The sequence below is a fragment of the Chanos chanos genome, chromosome 8 (genome assembly GCF_902362185.1).
Source record: "Chanos chanos chromosome 8, fChaCha1.1, whole genome shotgun sequence".
Lineage (NCBI taxonomy): Eukaryota > Metazoa > Chordata > Actinopteri > Gonorynchiformes > Chanidae > Chanos > Chanos chanos.
The window spans coordinates 45,808,346-45,823,754 of NC_044502.1; the positions used below are offsets into that span (position 1 = coordinate 45,808,346).

A 15,409-nucleotide genomic window follows, 5' to 3' on the forward strand; every position below is an offset into this window, starting at 1 on the left:
GTGCGCGAGTGGGAATCTGCGAGTGAAAACATTTGTTTCTGTATACCCTGTGGTACGAGACGAATGGAGTAACGCGTATTCCTTCGTCCGCTGTCCACAGAGAGCTGATGGAAACTCCAACCTTGCTACATTGCTCCGAGAGGAATCTGTAAAGGTTCATTTATGAATGTTTCACAAAAGGTTTACGGCAGTAGGACTGATTGCAGTCGAGGTGAGCGTTTCGGAGGTGAGCAGCGTTTGTTTGTTTGTTTTTCGAAGAGCTAAACGTTAATGCTGTAACTGGATCTCAGAGACGCTATGAGCTAACGAGCTATGTGGGATGTACCTTGTTGAATTAATTCATTGCCTTTTTCATGACCGTATTCCAACCCAGTGCTACGACTGTGTGACATTAATCAAAAAAATTCAGATGGTTGACTAAGCAGAAACAAACCAGCACTTCATGGAAAAACAGAAAAAAATGTGTTTGGAAGGAAAAAACTGATAGTGTATTGAACGTGTTGCCCCTTTTCGTCATGCGGCGCTGGGGGAGGATCGGAGCTGGGACCTCGCAGCGGATTTCGTGTTTCGCAACAATGTTAATGCCCCACATTGCGGGTTTATAAAGCTCCAAAAATGACAACAGTTCGCTTGTAAATGATTAAGCCGTGCTGTTGAAAATTGGATAGGCTATAAAACAGAAGCCTTTGAAGGAATTTCTTAATCGGAATAGAGATTTCTTTTCCTGTTCTAATTGGAGACTTGCCCTCTTGAGTTAATTGCGTCGATTGCAACGAAGTTTATTGAAAAGAGAACAGTGCAGTTAGTAAAATACCAAAAAAGGGAAAAAAACCCCCAACAGTTTCAAGCCATTAAATGCCTTCTGCACAACCAAAGTATTAAAATACAAAACATATATTAAAACATCCTCATTTTCTCTATTCATCGAATTCCAGTTAAAGATTAGTTTTGCCATATATAGCCTAATCAATAGGTAGCATCCGTTAAAGCCAACCAATGCCTCTACGCAACACCTAACATATGTTTGAAGTTAGGTAGCGATATCTGTTTGCGCAAATGGCGTCATTTCCAGACTCTGATCTGCAAACATGTCCCCTGTGTAAGGAATTGTGTGGGTCCTCGGCTCCGATCTCCTCCAACTCATCTACCTCATCGTCCTCATCACAAACCTCCAGCTCTACCTCATCGTCCAGAAGGCTCCACGTCCTTCCGTGTCTGCATGCCTTCTGCAGACAGTGTCTCGAAGGCCAGAGAAACCCTGGCGATCCACTGAAACTTCGATGCCCGACCTGTGACCAGAAAGTCTCGATGTCCGAATCCGGCGTGGACGATTTGCCGTCCTCCAATTTTCTTTTCAGTAATTTGCTGGACGTCGTTGTTTCCTCAGAGGAACAGAGCAAAAATAGTTGTAGGGGTAACAATACTCACGGTGGTCTTCTCAGACCTCACCACCTCACCGAACCTCAGTGCAGCTCTTGCGACGAAGGCAACCCCGCTACCTCACACTGCCTGGACTGCCAGGAATATCTCTGTGACAACTGTGTCCGGGCCCATCAGCGGGTTCGGCTAACCAAAGACCATTTTATCGAGAGACTGGTGGAGAGTTTACACCTTGGAAGCCGGACCAACAACTCCAACACTCCTGTCTCGCTGTCCCAGTCCTTCCACCCGAATTTCTCGCTGCTCCCTGTTTTCCAGGACCGGGTGGACTTCTGTCAGCAGCATGAGAACGCGGTGAGTTTATTAACATTTTTAATCGACTTTTTCTAGCACTTAGATTAACACTTGCAAAGTACATACCATCCACGCGAATTTTATTTAAGTGGCATACATTATAAATGTGATACTAAAAAGGCCTGTGTTGTATCTTTTTAATTGGTCACACCCATTGCTGGGGGTGGTGTCGCCGCTTTGTAGCCGTGTATTTTAATGATAAAAAAACGAGCAAAGATGAACGGTATTGATATATGGAGAACCGATCTATTTAACTTACTCGTTTCTCTTCATTGTACGTACAAAGATTACTCAGGCAATTTTAAGGCCTTGTTTTTTCCTCGTCATCCTAGACTTTGAAAACAGGAAAATAATGGGAGAATTTTGCTTGTTTAATGTACTTCAGAGCTACTGTCTACAGTGTTTGGTGGATATATCTGCAAAGAAAAAGAAATTCTACATTTCAAGTTTCTGAGTAGTATTCTTACCTTAAAGGGAAAAAAACAGCATAGCCTTTTTTTTGGTCTTCCCCTTTATAAAACATGATCTGTGTTTTGACAGTGAACTGAAAAACTATTGAATTATTTTTTGTGTTGGCATCTGGAATTGGTCTGGACTGACTGTGCTCTATGCATTGGTCAAGCTTATGGATCATTATTTAAATAAAGATTTTTAGTTGCTTTTTTGTTTGTTTACTGTGTGTGTGTGTGTGTGTGTGTGTGTGTCATGTGCTTATCCAACGGAGTCCTCCCTGGAATGTAACACGTGTCATCGTTGTGGTCATACCACACTAGAGGAGTTTTAAATGTTGACAGTGCTCAAGTCACACCTCCCATATAGACGGATCAGACTTAACCTACGATAACAACTGCCCAAGCCAGAAATACACCACTTTTCACTGAGCGACTGACTGACTGACTGACTGACTCAGTGTGTCTCTCTCTCTGTAAGCATATGCTCACTTTCCTGCTCTCTCCCCTGTCTCTCAACAATAAGGCTCACAGAGAGATGTACTTATTTGTTTTATTTATTTAATTGGTTGGTGTCTAGGAAGCTGTGAATTAAATGCCGTCAATCACAGCTAACCACTGTAATCCTAAAAAAAAAAAAAAAAAAACGTACGGGAGTGTATTTATTTGGGTGCAAGGTCTTCCCTAGTGTTGTTACACCAGTAATGAGAGAGTGGAGCGATGGGTGTGTTGGCGTGATTCCAGGCCTGCACGTGTGTTTTATTTAATGAAAGAGGTAAGCATTAGGAATAATGAAGAGGTTGTGTGTAGGAGGACACTGGGGTGTGTGTGTGTGTGTGTGCGCGTGTGTAAGGGAGAGACCAGCATGTTTAAAGAGGATAGATGGGTTTAGCGTTTTGTTCAGCCCCTCCGTGGGGGGACACACAGGAAACCCTCTCTCAGGCTGCAGGCTGCCGGAATGCCATGACATCACCTCCCAGAAGCCTTTTGGGAGGGCCTGTAGTGGGTGTCTTACTTAGTGTCCACATGTCTATTCTCTCTCTCTCTCTCTCTCTCTCTCTCTCTCTCTCTCTCTCTCTCACACACACACTCACAAACACACACACACCCCCTCTCTCTCTCTCTTTTTCTCTCTCTCTTTTTCTCTTTCCATGTCTCCCTGATTGGTTCACTTATAGCCACTAAGAAGTTCTTCGTTTTTCTTCCCATATCTCTTCACTCCTTTTATCTGTACTAGAAATTTTTAACTTGAATCTAAATGTTTCTTTTTTTTTCTCCTTTTTTTTTCAAAGCTTTTTTGATTTTTTTTTTTTTTTTTACTAGGAACAACATTGTAACTGTGGCTTAAAGATAATTGCAAGTAAGGTTGTGCATTCTCTCATTAAACTGCTTCAAAAATAGTATAACATTCTTGAACCCTTAACATAATTTTGGAGCATCAGATAAAATATTAGCTGCACACCTAAGTGATGAAGATTTTCACCTTTACTGCATTTTGGTTTCTAATAACAAACTATTTCTGCCGATGATTCCCTCAGTGGTACGAGTCTGCAGAGCTCCGGAGTTTATGATGGTTACGGCACTACCATAAAACCGGGAATGTGAGGTTCTTTGCCTTAGGCATTGTCGTTTGACTGAAGGCACAAACCTCAGTGTTTGCCTCTCTCTAACATTCCTGCCCTCTTTGGGGTGAGGCCAGAGGAAATCCTGCATGTGAAAGGTCAGACAATAGTGTATGTGACCAAGGCCCAAGTCTGCCACCATTACAGGCTTTTTCTCTCGCTTCTAACGGAGAGGCTGGGATCGAGTTAAGGCACCTTCTCTTCTCTGTCTCGCACGTCTCATTCTCTTCTCTCTCCTCACATCTCATTCTCTTCTCTGTCTCTCATCCTCTCCAGCGGCACTCGCAATACTTGCATCCAAAGCCTTTCTGATGCAATTTACATTTTGAGCCTGTGAGAGTTTGAGGGCTGCATATTGTTACAACATTGATTCTCATGCTGTTGGAGAAACCTTTCTTTTATTCAAACATCACTTTGGGTGCGCTACTGTTAATTACACCAGGAAGGATTCAGCGGTCCTTTTCGTTGTAAGTCATTTTTATGGTACAATTAATGTCACTTTTCATCGCACGGAGGACCCGTTTAAACCCGCTCGAAAAACAAAACTAGCGCAATGTACATTCCCCTGCAAATGACCCATAACCCAAACCCTTGTGCTTTGAGTCAGCTCTGAACCTCATTGGCCATTATGTGTTTCATCCCATCTCAAAATGTAAAACAAACTATATCACAGCTTGACCTAAGCCCTCCTCCCTCGACTCTATTGGTCTCAGGCTGAAATGCTATGAAGGCTTTAGTAAAATGTCATCTTTTGGATGAGAACTGGAGGAGATTCACCTAAACGTCACCTTTGGATGGTCCCATAATAAAGATACGAGTGGCTGCTATTGCGAATGCCCTGTTGTGATGGAATAGAGCGCAGGCATGGGAAAGCCGCAGCGCTGCATGCCTCCTGCCTTTGTTTCTCATCAGGCTGTAAACACAGGCCACGCGCAGCTGGTGTGGTTGCTATGTGATGTTAGGTGGGTCACAGAAGGACTATAGACATTGACCTTTTGTAATGGCCATTCTCAAGACCTGTTGTTCCCTCTTTTTTTCCCCCCTTAACTCTCACGATTGGTGTTTTTCCTTCTGTGAAAAATGCCATGTGTGGTTTCCACGGATCCCATAGCCTTGTTACTCGCAATGGTGTGTGTGTGTGTGTGTGTGTGTGTGTGTATGTAGTGTAGGTTAATAACTTTACACTGTATTTTCACATTTGTAAACAGACCTGGCCTAGTGACTCATCAGCTAACTACTGATGGTTCGATTTCATCCTCAACCATTGTTACATCAGAAAGAGGCTGATCAAAGGGTCAAATCCTTGTCTTTGGAAAAACCCGCGTGACTGGCCTTTACAGAGAGAATGTGAGTCTTATTTTAAGGCACAGAAGGCCTGTTCTGAATGAATGGCTCTTTTTTTGGGGGGCTCAGACAGGATACTAAACGCACGGTAATGAGCGCTCATTAGCTCTGCAGGAGAAGCTGGGCCTTTTCCTCTCACTGCCGTTGTAATGAAGAGGCTCTCTCTCTTTCGTTTGCATTAAAGAGGCTTTGTTTGAATGATTACTGCTCAGTGGTTTGTCGCTTTTTTTCACCTTAGCCCAAGGCGACTGAGACTGTGGGCGTCAGTCTTTCTGAGAGAGACCACACTGTGGGCTGAGTCTCCTCCTGCTCACCTCTGAACAGCCCTGAGTTCAGTCTTTCTAGAAGCATCTGGTTCAGTCTGTTCTGTTTTAATTTAGATTGGCTGGTAAACATTTTTAAATGATTCATTTTTTTGTTTAAAGAAATACGGCAGAATTTAAAAGAATGCTTAACTTTTTTTTAAATTGTGACCGTGCACATTTCCAGAATGCCTTGGTGCAAATTGAATGGTCATGTTTTTGATTATTTTGATTCTTGAAAAGTGAATGCTGTCCTTCTAGTTATGAATCTGGACATTTTCCTTTTCAGCTGTGTAAGAACAGCAGCCCCTTCATACCAAAGCCCAAGGTAACTGTTAACATGACTGACCTGGGGCTGGCTGTAAAGGCAAATATTCAAAAGGCAAAAGCAGTTTTAATTTTGAACGTTATCCATATACACTATGGTGTCGTGTGTTCATTTTTTAGCCAAACACTGATCCTAATTAATTAATGATTTGCGTGCTTTGCTCATACTCTAGCTTAATGCTAGAGCTGTGTTCAGCCTCTTGGTCTGAGCGCGTGAAACATTGCTTTAACCTTCACAAACACAGGCCTGTCTGTGTAAAGTTGAAACAATAAAGTTCTGTCTACAGTGGTGAAATGAAAGCACCTTTAGTGGCACAGATTTGGCCTGGTGTGATGGTTAGGCTGCCCAGGTCTTACCTGATTGGCTTACGTCCTGCCAATCGAGCTTTCTGTTGGACGTCTTCGGGTTTTGTTTTGTTTAAATGTGGACATTCACAAAAGCAGTTTTTGGAGAGATTTTTTTCTAGCACGTGGTTTATTGCCATCTGTCCCCCTATCTCTCTGTTATTTTTTTTTTATTTTTTATTTTTTTAACCATTTTCATGTGAAGCCCTCTCATGGCTTTGATATAGAATCTGGCAGGCCATATTTAAAACAAACCCAACTCCAAGAACCCAAGACACAAGCCATCTGGTCCGAGAGGGTTTCCCAGAGTCAGACGGCCTTTCTTTGAAAGACTTCTCCTCTAGAAGAGCAGATAGTTTATTGGAATGTGGAATGGTCTGCAGATTCAGAGACACACACACACACTACTGAAGTTTGATGTCTGTTGCGTGACGATCAGTGTTATGTTGGGACAGTGGACACCATTGGAAGCTTTGGTGATTCATATATTAATTTTTTTTTTTTTAGCTGATATAACCTATTGTTCTGAGTTGGTCTTCATGTGGTTGAAAACGTTCACTCAGGTTTTGGACTCCCTGCAGACTGAGGGAATGCCTTTTATCCCCTGCTCTTCAAGGTGATGGAATAGATTCCATCCTTTCTTCCATCTTTTTCCAAGACCAATCAGACCAAGTTTTTGTTTTTTTCTTCTTCTCCTTCATTCTTCTGCTTTCTTTTTCTTTGTTTTTAAAGGATGTATTAAAAAATGCTGTCTGGCCAAAGACATTCCCCATAGCTGTGGAACAGGCCTCTGTATGAGGGGAGCACATGTCTGAGTTCTTAGTGCCGTTAAGTGAGGGAATACAGATGGAGTCAGTCAGAGGAACCTGAGTACTCAGACCAACTTGCAGACCAGTAGTGGAAACTTCCAGTGATTTCCATCAGTCATAACACTACACAATGAAGTGATATACTTAATCTCTTATTTCATCCTTTTTTTTCTTTTTTAATTGTTTTTTTTTTTCTTTTTTTCCCCACATGCATTAGTCTGGATTGTCTTGAATAAAGCCACACAAATGTCTGTTAACTTTAACATTGTTTGTTTGAAGCAGAAATCTGGACATTACAAAAGTTCAAGATGTTTTCTGAAGTCTGGAAGTGTTTTCTCCTACTTAGAAATTTCAAACATCTCAACGTTTCAAACAGATTTTTGTCTTTTCACTTTGGATCAGTTACATTGTACTCTAGCTAATTATTATGGTGTCATTGTTTTCAGTGCCATTGATGGTACTGTTTTTACTAAACAGTATCACTGATGCGTCATGAACTGGGAATAAATGACTATGAATATAGGAGTCAAGGAAATGACTCATGTCCAGAACTGCTTAGAACACAGTTCTTCAGTCCTAACATACTGAAACCTGATGTAGGTCCATTTTGTTTTGGCTGTACTGAGAGACATGGCTCCGTTTGTAAGATTTGAAATTTCACCTTGATTTTCGTTTCTTTCTTTGACTGAAGCAGCGTTTCTGTGTGAGTAAGGCTGGAGCGTCAGTCGATTATGTAATAGCTGTTTGTGTCAGAGTACTCTTCCGAAGGTGGCGGGGTGGGTGGGGGTGTGTGTGTGTGTTTGGGGGAGGGGGGGGTAGTAATGTATGTATGTATGTATGTATGTATGTATGTATGTATGTATACAGTGGTGTGGGGTTTCCACGGTGTGGTCCCAGCGTGTTATATCATGTGACCGGTGCCTCTAACAGGACTTGGGCAACACATCCTCTTTCCAACAGAGGAGCTGTGTCAAGCCCAGCCCTTGGCTTGGCCGTTCCCTCCTAGGCATCTACAGAAGTCTGTGTGTACATGAGAAAGGAAACTGACCTGCCATGCACACACATGCTTTTCACTAATCCTGATTTCTGTTAAATATGCTTTTGCAGTGTTGATGTAGTTGGAGGTCTAGGAAGGGGGAGGAGGGGTGCAGGATTGGGGGTGTCAGTGGCAGTTCAGCAAACCCCCCCCCCCCCCCCCCCCCCCCCCCCCCCTTCGAAAACAGCAGCCCCCCTCTCTGCAGTATACATACGCGCCCCGGCCACGACATAACTGTGCCACATGGAAGTGCTTACATAATTGAATAGAGGTAAGCTGTGGCAGGCCATCGGAGGCGTCCGTGTGGGGGGTGAGGGCTCGTTGTGAAAGAGCAGAGGGTTTGGATGCATGTCCAAAGTGCAGCCAGATCAGCCCAAGACCCGGGCAGGACCGTTACGGAGTGCGAGTGGCATTTTCCGAGCAGAGAGAGTATGTTCTGTTACCCTCTCCTCCTCGCAACTCTGTGTCTCTCTCTCTCTCTCTTTCCACTGTTCCTGGAAAGCATGTTTTTTTTTAAAAAAGAGCGGGATAAGTGCATACATGTGTCCGGTGTGTCCGTGACAGAGTGAGCCGAGTCGCTGCTGGTCTCGTGTGTCTACTCACATTCTCTCACTTTACTCTGCCCATCCCATTTTCTCTCTCTCTCACACACACACACACGCGCACACCCACGTGTGCAGGCTTACACACGTGCGAGCAGAAAAACAGTGAACCGAGAGGCCAGCTGAATTTGTTTGGCTTCTCGGGAGCAGCCAGTGAGGTCACCCCAACGCGTGCACACCTCCCACACCTCCCACAGTGGTTGGTGGAGTATTAAAGCTGTCAGGGAATACATGGTTACCCCCCAGCCGCTCTGTGTGTGTGTGTGTGTGTGTATGTGTGTGTAGTGTGTGATGTTTAAAAGAGAGAGAGCGAGGGAGAGCTCAAGGCCATGTGTGACTTCCCAGAATGAGGCTGAACAAGCGGAGGGTGATGTCGGGTTTTGTTGATTTGACTGGCTGACACTTAGTGAAGATTACATCAGGCACTGTTTAAATGCTTGAACAGACCTCACACTCCCTTTATTTTTTCTCCTCTTCTTCTTTTTTTTTCTTTCCCCCTCACACTATTGTTCTAGTAGAGAGAAGTGGAAACTGTACGTGGTTTCAGCCCATGAAATGGGCTTTCCATGTTGCAAGATAAAACAAGACCGCCACTTAAAATGTAACCTTGCCATATTTTCACGTCAGCTTGAGAATTTTTCTCAACGTTGAATGAATTTTAGGATTTATTTCCAAGACTCTAGTGGATTTTTCTCTGATGTATTTCTCCTTTGCGCAATAAAAACCTTGAATTATTGTTAAGGAGTTGATTGGTTAATAGCAAAAGTCTCTCAAGTCAACAAAATGTTCCCCCGTTGTTAGATCAATCTTGTCTTACTGGTGGAAAATGACTGAAACACTTAAGGAAAACAAACCACTAAGAATTGAGTAAAAAATCCATGTGAAAGGGGGACAGCCTCGCCAGCCTTTTTAAGGAAGATTTCGTTTTTAACGCCAATAATGCGAGACACCTCTACACAGCGTCAAGACATGCTGTTATGCAGGGTTGCGAAAGATCTTACGATGTCCGTCTTTCACCGGCGGACAGAGGGAATTACCCTCCCTGTCCTGTCCTGTCCTGTTTGTCTGTCTGTCCACCCTGTGTCTGATTGCAGGAGTGTGGACATGAGTTTTGTAATCGCCTGACCACTGGCGTTACACAAGTCCTGTTTGATTGTATGTAAGTGCTCTGAAGATGAGTTGTATGGTATGTGGTGCGCTTGTGAGTCGTCTCTTGGTGATGGAGTTGCATTTTCTGAAAGCGCTCAGCGAAAGCATGCGTGTGAAGCTCAGAATGGAACACGACCGGGCCGGAGGGAGTATCGTGTACTCTTTCTCCATTAACTCTTCAGTGAACCGACAGCGGCGGACAAGCGGCGTAAGAAAACGATATCGAGTAGAAACGAAATTTGGCAGCGCATGGCTCGTCTGGGGCCGCTGAGTTGCCTGTTTCTTCGCTGACTCTACCAAGGAAAGCCAATCCTCCAGCACCTGTTGAGACGTTTAAGGGAGGCCTGCAGTGGCCGCCAGGGGCACGAGGAGAGGCCTGACTCACCTCAGCGGAGAGAGAGAGAAGCCAGGGGGGAAAAAGGGAGGGGGGGGGGGGGGGGGCGCTTCATCAAAGATTTACAGCGGCCGTCAAAGAGATGGCTTTACAGTAGAGCAGAGAGAGAGAGAGAGAGGAGCCTTTGTAGGAACCCAGAGGGGGGGAAATGCCTCTCACAGTTACTCTAGCCAATGAAAAATGTTCCTGTCTGAAGTAAAACTTCTTTTGTTGCGAGCACTGGAGACAGACCAGTGCTCAGATATCTCAGTCCTGGGTTTTCCCAGTCCTGCTCCTGAAGGGCCCACACTTCTCTGCTGATTTATTATATTCATTTCTGCTCTAGCTCATCACACTCAGTTCAGCAGCTAATCAGGAAACTCCTTTCCAGCAGAATGAGGTGTGTGAGAACAGGGAGACTTATACTCAGTGCTAGGCAGTGAGATCTTGTCTTGGCTGTTACGCATCAATGTGTCTATATTTCAGTGAATAATATCAGTGTAGTCATACACTGTGTGTGTGTGTGTGGATGCGTTTTGGTTAACCATAGTAAGTACACCATAGGCCGGTACACACGCGTTTCAATTGTGGATCCATGGAAAAGCCTTCAGACGTGTCACCGTTATGTCATGGAAGTCAGGATTTTTCCAGGAAGAGGTTCCCTTGCGGAGCTGGTCAGAATTCCTGGAGCTTAGAGTGACTGCTCTTGTATTTCAATCATGACAAACCTTTGACCGTAGTCATGTGTGGAGCTCTATTTATAGACCTGCTACAGTTCATGGATGAGAGTGTGTTTTGGGGGAGAGGCACTGGGCAGTCACTCCTGTAATACGTCAAAGTACGCCGCTTGCCTAAAATAGCAGAATAGACCCTGCTTCCTTTGTGTTTTACACATGAATGCAAGTACCTGGCCTTTGTCTGCATTGGATGTAGGCTACGTACTTTTCTGTATGAAATTCTGCATTATGATAGCTTAGTGAAATTGTGCTAGATTATCCACAGAGGTGAAGATGTGTGTTGATGAAAGTATTTAAAGATTACTGTGAGTTTGGCGGTTGGTAATCTGTCGTTGGTCAGGCAGGTATCATTTAACCAGTCCTGAACAAGCACCTCTGCCTCCCCCGCGCTTTCAATCACTACAGCAGGCCTCTCATGGAGGGGGAGGGACACACACACACACACACACACGCACATATGCACGCGTGCACGTGCGCATGCACACTGGTGAACTCTGTACACAGTACCACAGTTGTAGCATCTGGCCTGCAGAGAAGGGGGGGGGCTGTTTTTACGAGCAGGTAATTCGAGTGGAATCAGAACTCTTGGTTTACATGCAGCTGCTCCCGCCGTGGTGTCGGCAGAGATATAATTAGCGTTTGATCTGGGCTTTGGTAAACCCGTTAAGTCGCGAGACCGGCGTCCGGCGAGGGGTTTGAAAGGGAACACGACGCTGAGCACCTCCGCTAACTTCCGCGACAGCGGCTGTTTGGTGGAAATGGAGATGGGTTATGAGGTCCCGGCCCTCAGACCGGACACATAAAAGGAAAAAAAAAAAATCTCCCTCTGTGTGGCTACTCTGGTCTGTGAGATTATATTTATTTATGTATATATATATGTTTTGGAAGCACTTTCATAAACCCACACTAGAGTCACAAAGCAGCTGTCTTACCTATGTATGGATTGATTGATTGATTGATTGAGCCCTGTTCACATTAGTTTAAAGGCAGTTTCATGCGGAACAGTGAAATGTTTTTTTTCTTTCTTTTTTTTTTTTTCTTCCATAGAACAAATGAATGAGAGGACAATAGCCTGTCGACAGGCTTTCAGTAGCTTGTCAAGCCACAGGAAACCCAGAGCAAGAGCGACTTTGGTTTGGCTTTAGAAAAGAGTGTCAGCGGTCACCTCTGCCTTTTGTTTCACACCAGAAGTGATCACTCAACTTCTACAAACTGACAGGCTTCTTGAAGCAGAGTTTCTAAAGCAGCTTTCAAAACCAAAAGAAATGATGAGGAAGTTAGCTACTGTACGTTTAAATACGTGTGTCGGTGCTTTTTGTTTACCCCTCAATTTTTACATCTCAAGTGGGCATGTCTTATTGAGGTCTTGTTCCAGACAGTTGATGTCACCGTATGTGTGTGTGTGTGTGTGTGTTTTAGGAGGTGGCTCAGGTCTGTATGTGTAATTAATTGTTGTCTGTCAGATAAAAGATTTGAGAGGGAGGGGGGCACAAGCCCATCTTTGTACGGTTAAACGTGTTAGGAGCACATATGTGAGGTCAACCTGGTCTGATTCAGCTCCTCATAGACTCTCCCACAGAGACACACTTCATAAAAATACCAAAATGCTTAAGTCTGCTTTGACTGCTGCCATAGAAACATTCATGTACTTGGCGCGTATTAAAAGGGGAAGTGAGCCGCATGGACGTGACACACAGAGATAGACTAAAGCATACAGAGAGCATAAACACGCACCCATGTACGACCCCTCACTGTAAATGTTTGATTGCCTTGGCATGAGGCTGGGATAAATGTTTATTGGCTCCTGACTCCCCATCCATTAAATGATCATGCTGTCAATCTGGACTTTGTCCCGCCTCAAATCCCTTGTGTCCTGGTTCATCAGTTGTTGTTTTCGGTTCCTCTTAGTTACATGCTCTAGTCCTGAATGCTCAGGCAAAAGTGTTAAATCATAGTGCAACTGGGGAGCGTGTTAAAAATGAAAAAACAGGGGCAAACCTTCATCGTACAAACACAATTTCTGAATGTGTGTCTTTTGCACAAGACACTGTCGTACACCAACGAACAGTGGAAACATTGAGCGAGGAGAGTTCTGTGTTTTCCAGCTGGTAAAAGTGTTAGATGTGAGTTTGAAGTGCTGACTGTCTGCGTTTCTCAGCTGGTAAAAGTGTTAGATGTGAGTTTGAAGTGCTGACTGTCTGCGTTTCTCAGCTGGTAAAAGTGTTAGATGTGAGTTTGAAGTGCTGGCTGTCTGCGTTTCTCAGCTGGTAAAAGTGTTAGATGTGAGTTTGAAGTGCTGACTGTCTGCGTTTCTCAGCTGGTGAAGGTGTTGGATGTGAGTTTGAAGTGCTGACTGTCTGCGTTTCTCAGCTGGTAAAAGTGTTAGATGTGAGTTTGAAGTGCTGACTGTCTGCGTTTCTCAGCTGGTAAAAGTGTTAGATGTGAGTTTGAAGTGCTGACTGTCTGCGTTTCTCAGCTGGTGAAGGTGTTAGATGTGAGTTTGAAGTGCTGACTGTCTGCGTTTCTCAGCTGGTGAAGGTGTTAGATGTGAGTTTGAAGTGCTGACTGTCTGCGTTTCTCAGATGTGAGTTTGAAGTGCTGACTGTCTGCGTTTCTCAGCTGGTAAAAGTGTTAGATGTGAGTTTGAAGTGCTGACTGTCTGCGTTTCTCAGATGTGAGTTTGAAGTGCTGACTGTCTGCGTTTCTCAGCTGGTGAAGGTGTTAGATGTGAGTTTGAAGTGCTGACTGTCTGCGTTTCTCAGCTGGTGAAGGTGTTGGATGTGAGTTTGAAGTGCTGACTGTCTGCGTTTCTCAGCTGGTGAAGGTGTTAGATGTGAGTTTGAAGTGCTGACTGTCTGCGTTTCTCAGCTGGTGAAGGTGTTAGATGTGAGTTTGAAGTGCTGACTGTCTGCGTTTCTCAGCTGGTGAAGGTGTTGGATGTGAGTTTGAAGTGCTGACTGTCTGCGTTTCTCAGCTGGTAAAAGTGTTAGATGTGAGTTTGAAGTGCTGACTGTCTGCGTTTCTCAGATGTGAGTTTGAAGTGCTGACTGTCTGCGTTTCTCAGCTGGTAAAAGTGTTAGATGTGAGTTTGAAGTGCTGACTGTCTGCGTTTCTCAGATGTGAGTTTGAAGTGCTGACTGTCTGCGTTTCTCAGCTGGTAAAAGTGTTAGATGTGAGTTTGAAGTGCTGACTGTCTGCGTTTCTCAGCTGGTGAAGGTGTTAGATGTGAGTTTGAAGTGCTGACTGTCTGCGTTTCTCAGCTGGTGAAGGTGTTAGATGTGAGTTTGAAGTGCTGACTGTCTGCGTTTCTCAGCTGGTGAAGGTGTTGGATGTGAGTTTGAAGTGCTGACTGTCTGCGTTTCTCAGCTGGTAAAAGTGTTAGATGTGAGTTTGAAGTGCTGACTGTCTGCGTTTCTCAGCTGGTGAAGGTGTTAGATGTGAGTTTGAAGTGCTGACTGTCTGCGTTTCTCAGCTGGTGAAAGTGTTAGATGTGAGTTTGAAGTGCTGACTGTCTGCGTTTCTCAGCTGGTAAAAGTGTTAGATGTGAGTTTGAAGTGCTGACTGTCTGCGTTTCTCAGCTGGTAAAAGTGTTAGATGTGAGTTTGAAGTGCTGACTGTCTGCGTTTCTCAGCTGGTGAAGGTGTTGGATGTGAGTTTGAAGTGCTGACTGTCTGCGTTTCTCAGCTGGTGAAGGTGTTAGATGTGAGTTTGAAGTGCTGACTGTCTGCGTTTCTCAGCTGGTGAAGGTGTTGGATGTGAGTTTGAAGTGCTGACTGTCTGCGTTTCTCAGCTGGTGAAGGTGTTAGATGTGAGTTTGAAGTGCTGACTGTCTGCGTTTCTCAGCTGGTAAAAGTGTTAGATGTGAGTTTGAAGTGCTGACTGTCTGCGTTTCTCAGCTGGTGAAAATGTTAGATGTGAGTTTGAAGTGCTGACTGTCTGCGTTTCTCAGGTGCTGCGGTTCTTCTGTGATGGCTGCTCTGTGCCCATCTGTCGGGAGTGCAGCGTGGGCAGACACGCGGGGCACAGCTTCACCTACCTTCAGGACGCCCTGCAGGACTCCCGCGCTCTCACCATCCAGCTGTTAACGGACGCCCAGCAGGGCAGGCAAGCTGTACAGGTTAGTACGCACGCGCGCTCGCTCGCACGCGGACACGCTCTCACACTTGTCTCTCATTGCTTAAAGGTACACCTTACACGTTCTTACAAGTTCTTTTTCTTTCTTTTGCTTTTTTTTCTTTTCTTTTTCTTTCTTTTTCTTTTTTTTTTTTTGCTATCTCAACAGACTTGGGGTTAGGTTAGCTTTTTTTTCCAATGAACATGTATCCTTCTCCAGAAACATACACTTATGTTTATCATTGGCTATTGTGCCACAGATGAATACGTGGCAGTTTGCACGTGCTAGTTTATGAGTGTAATCCTCCCGCTTTTGTACATGTGTATAGACTTCTCAAGGGACGGTGGAACTGAGGGGATTTCTCCAAAATAGGACCGCTGAGTCCTCCCCCCCCCCCCCCCCCCCCCCCCACCCCCCCCCCCCCCCCAGTCCCCTCACCCTGAACAAAAAGACAGAGTGAGAGAGA

The 15,409-nt window shown here is 44.6% G+C and overlaps 1 protein-coding gene across 1 annotated transcript in view; it reads left to right on the forward strand.

The window, feature by feature from the left end:
- The first annotated feature begins 1,056 nt into the window (after nucleotides 1-1,056).
- trim71 (tripartite motif containing 71, E3 ubiquitin protein ligase) overlaps nucleotides 1,057-15,409 on the forward strand; it is a 20,370-nt gene continuing 6,017 nt past the window's right edge. Inside the window, exons 1-2 of the mRNA XM_030782514.1 lie at nucleotides 1,057-1,734; nucleotides 14,779-14,946. Of these exons, the coding sequence (XP_030638374.1) occupies nucleotides 1,057-1,734; nucleotides 14,779-14,946 (846 nt within the window). The remainder of the gene's footprint in view (nucleotides 1,735-14,778; nucleotides 14,947-15,409) is intronic.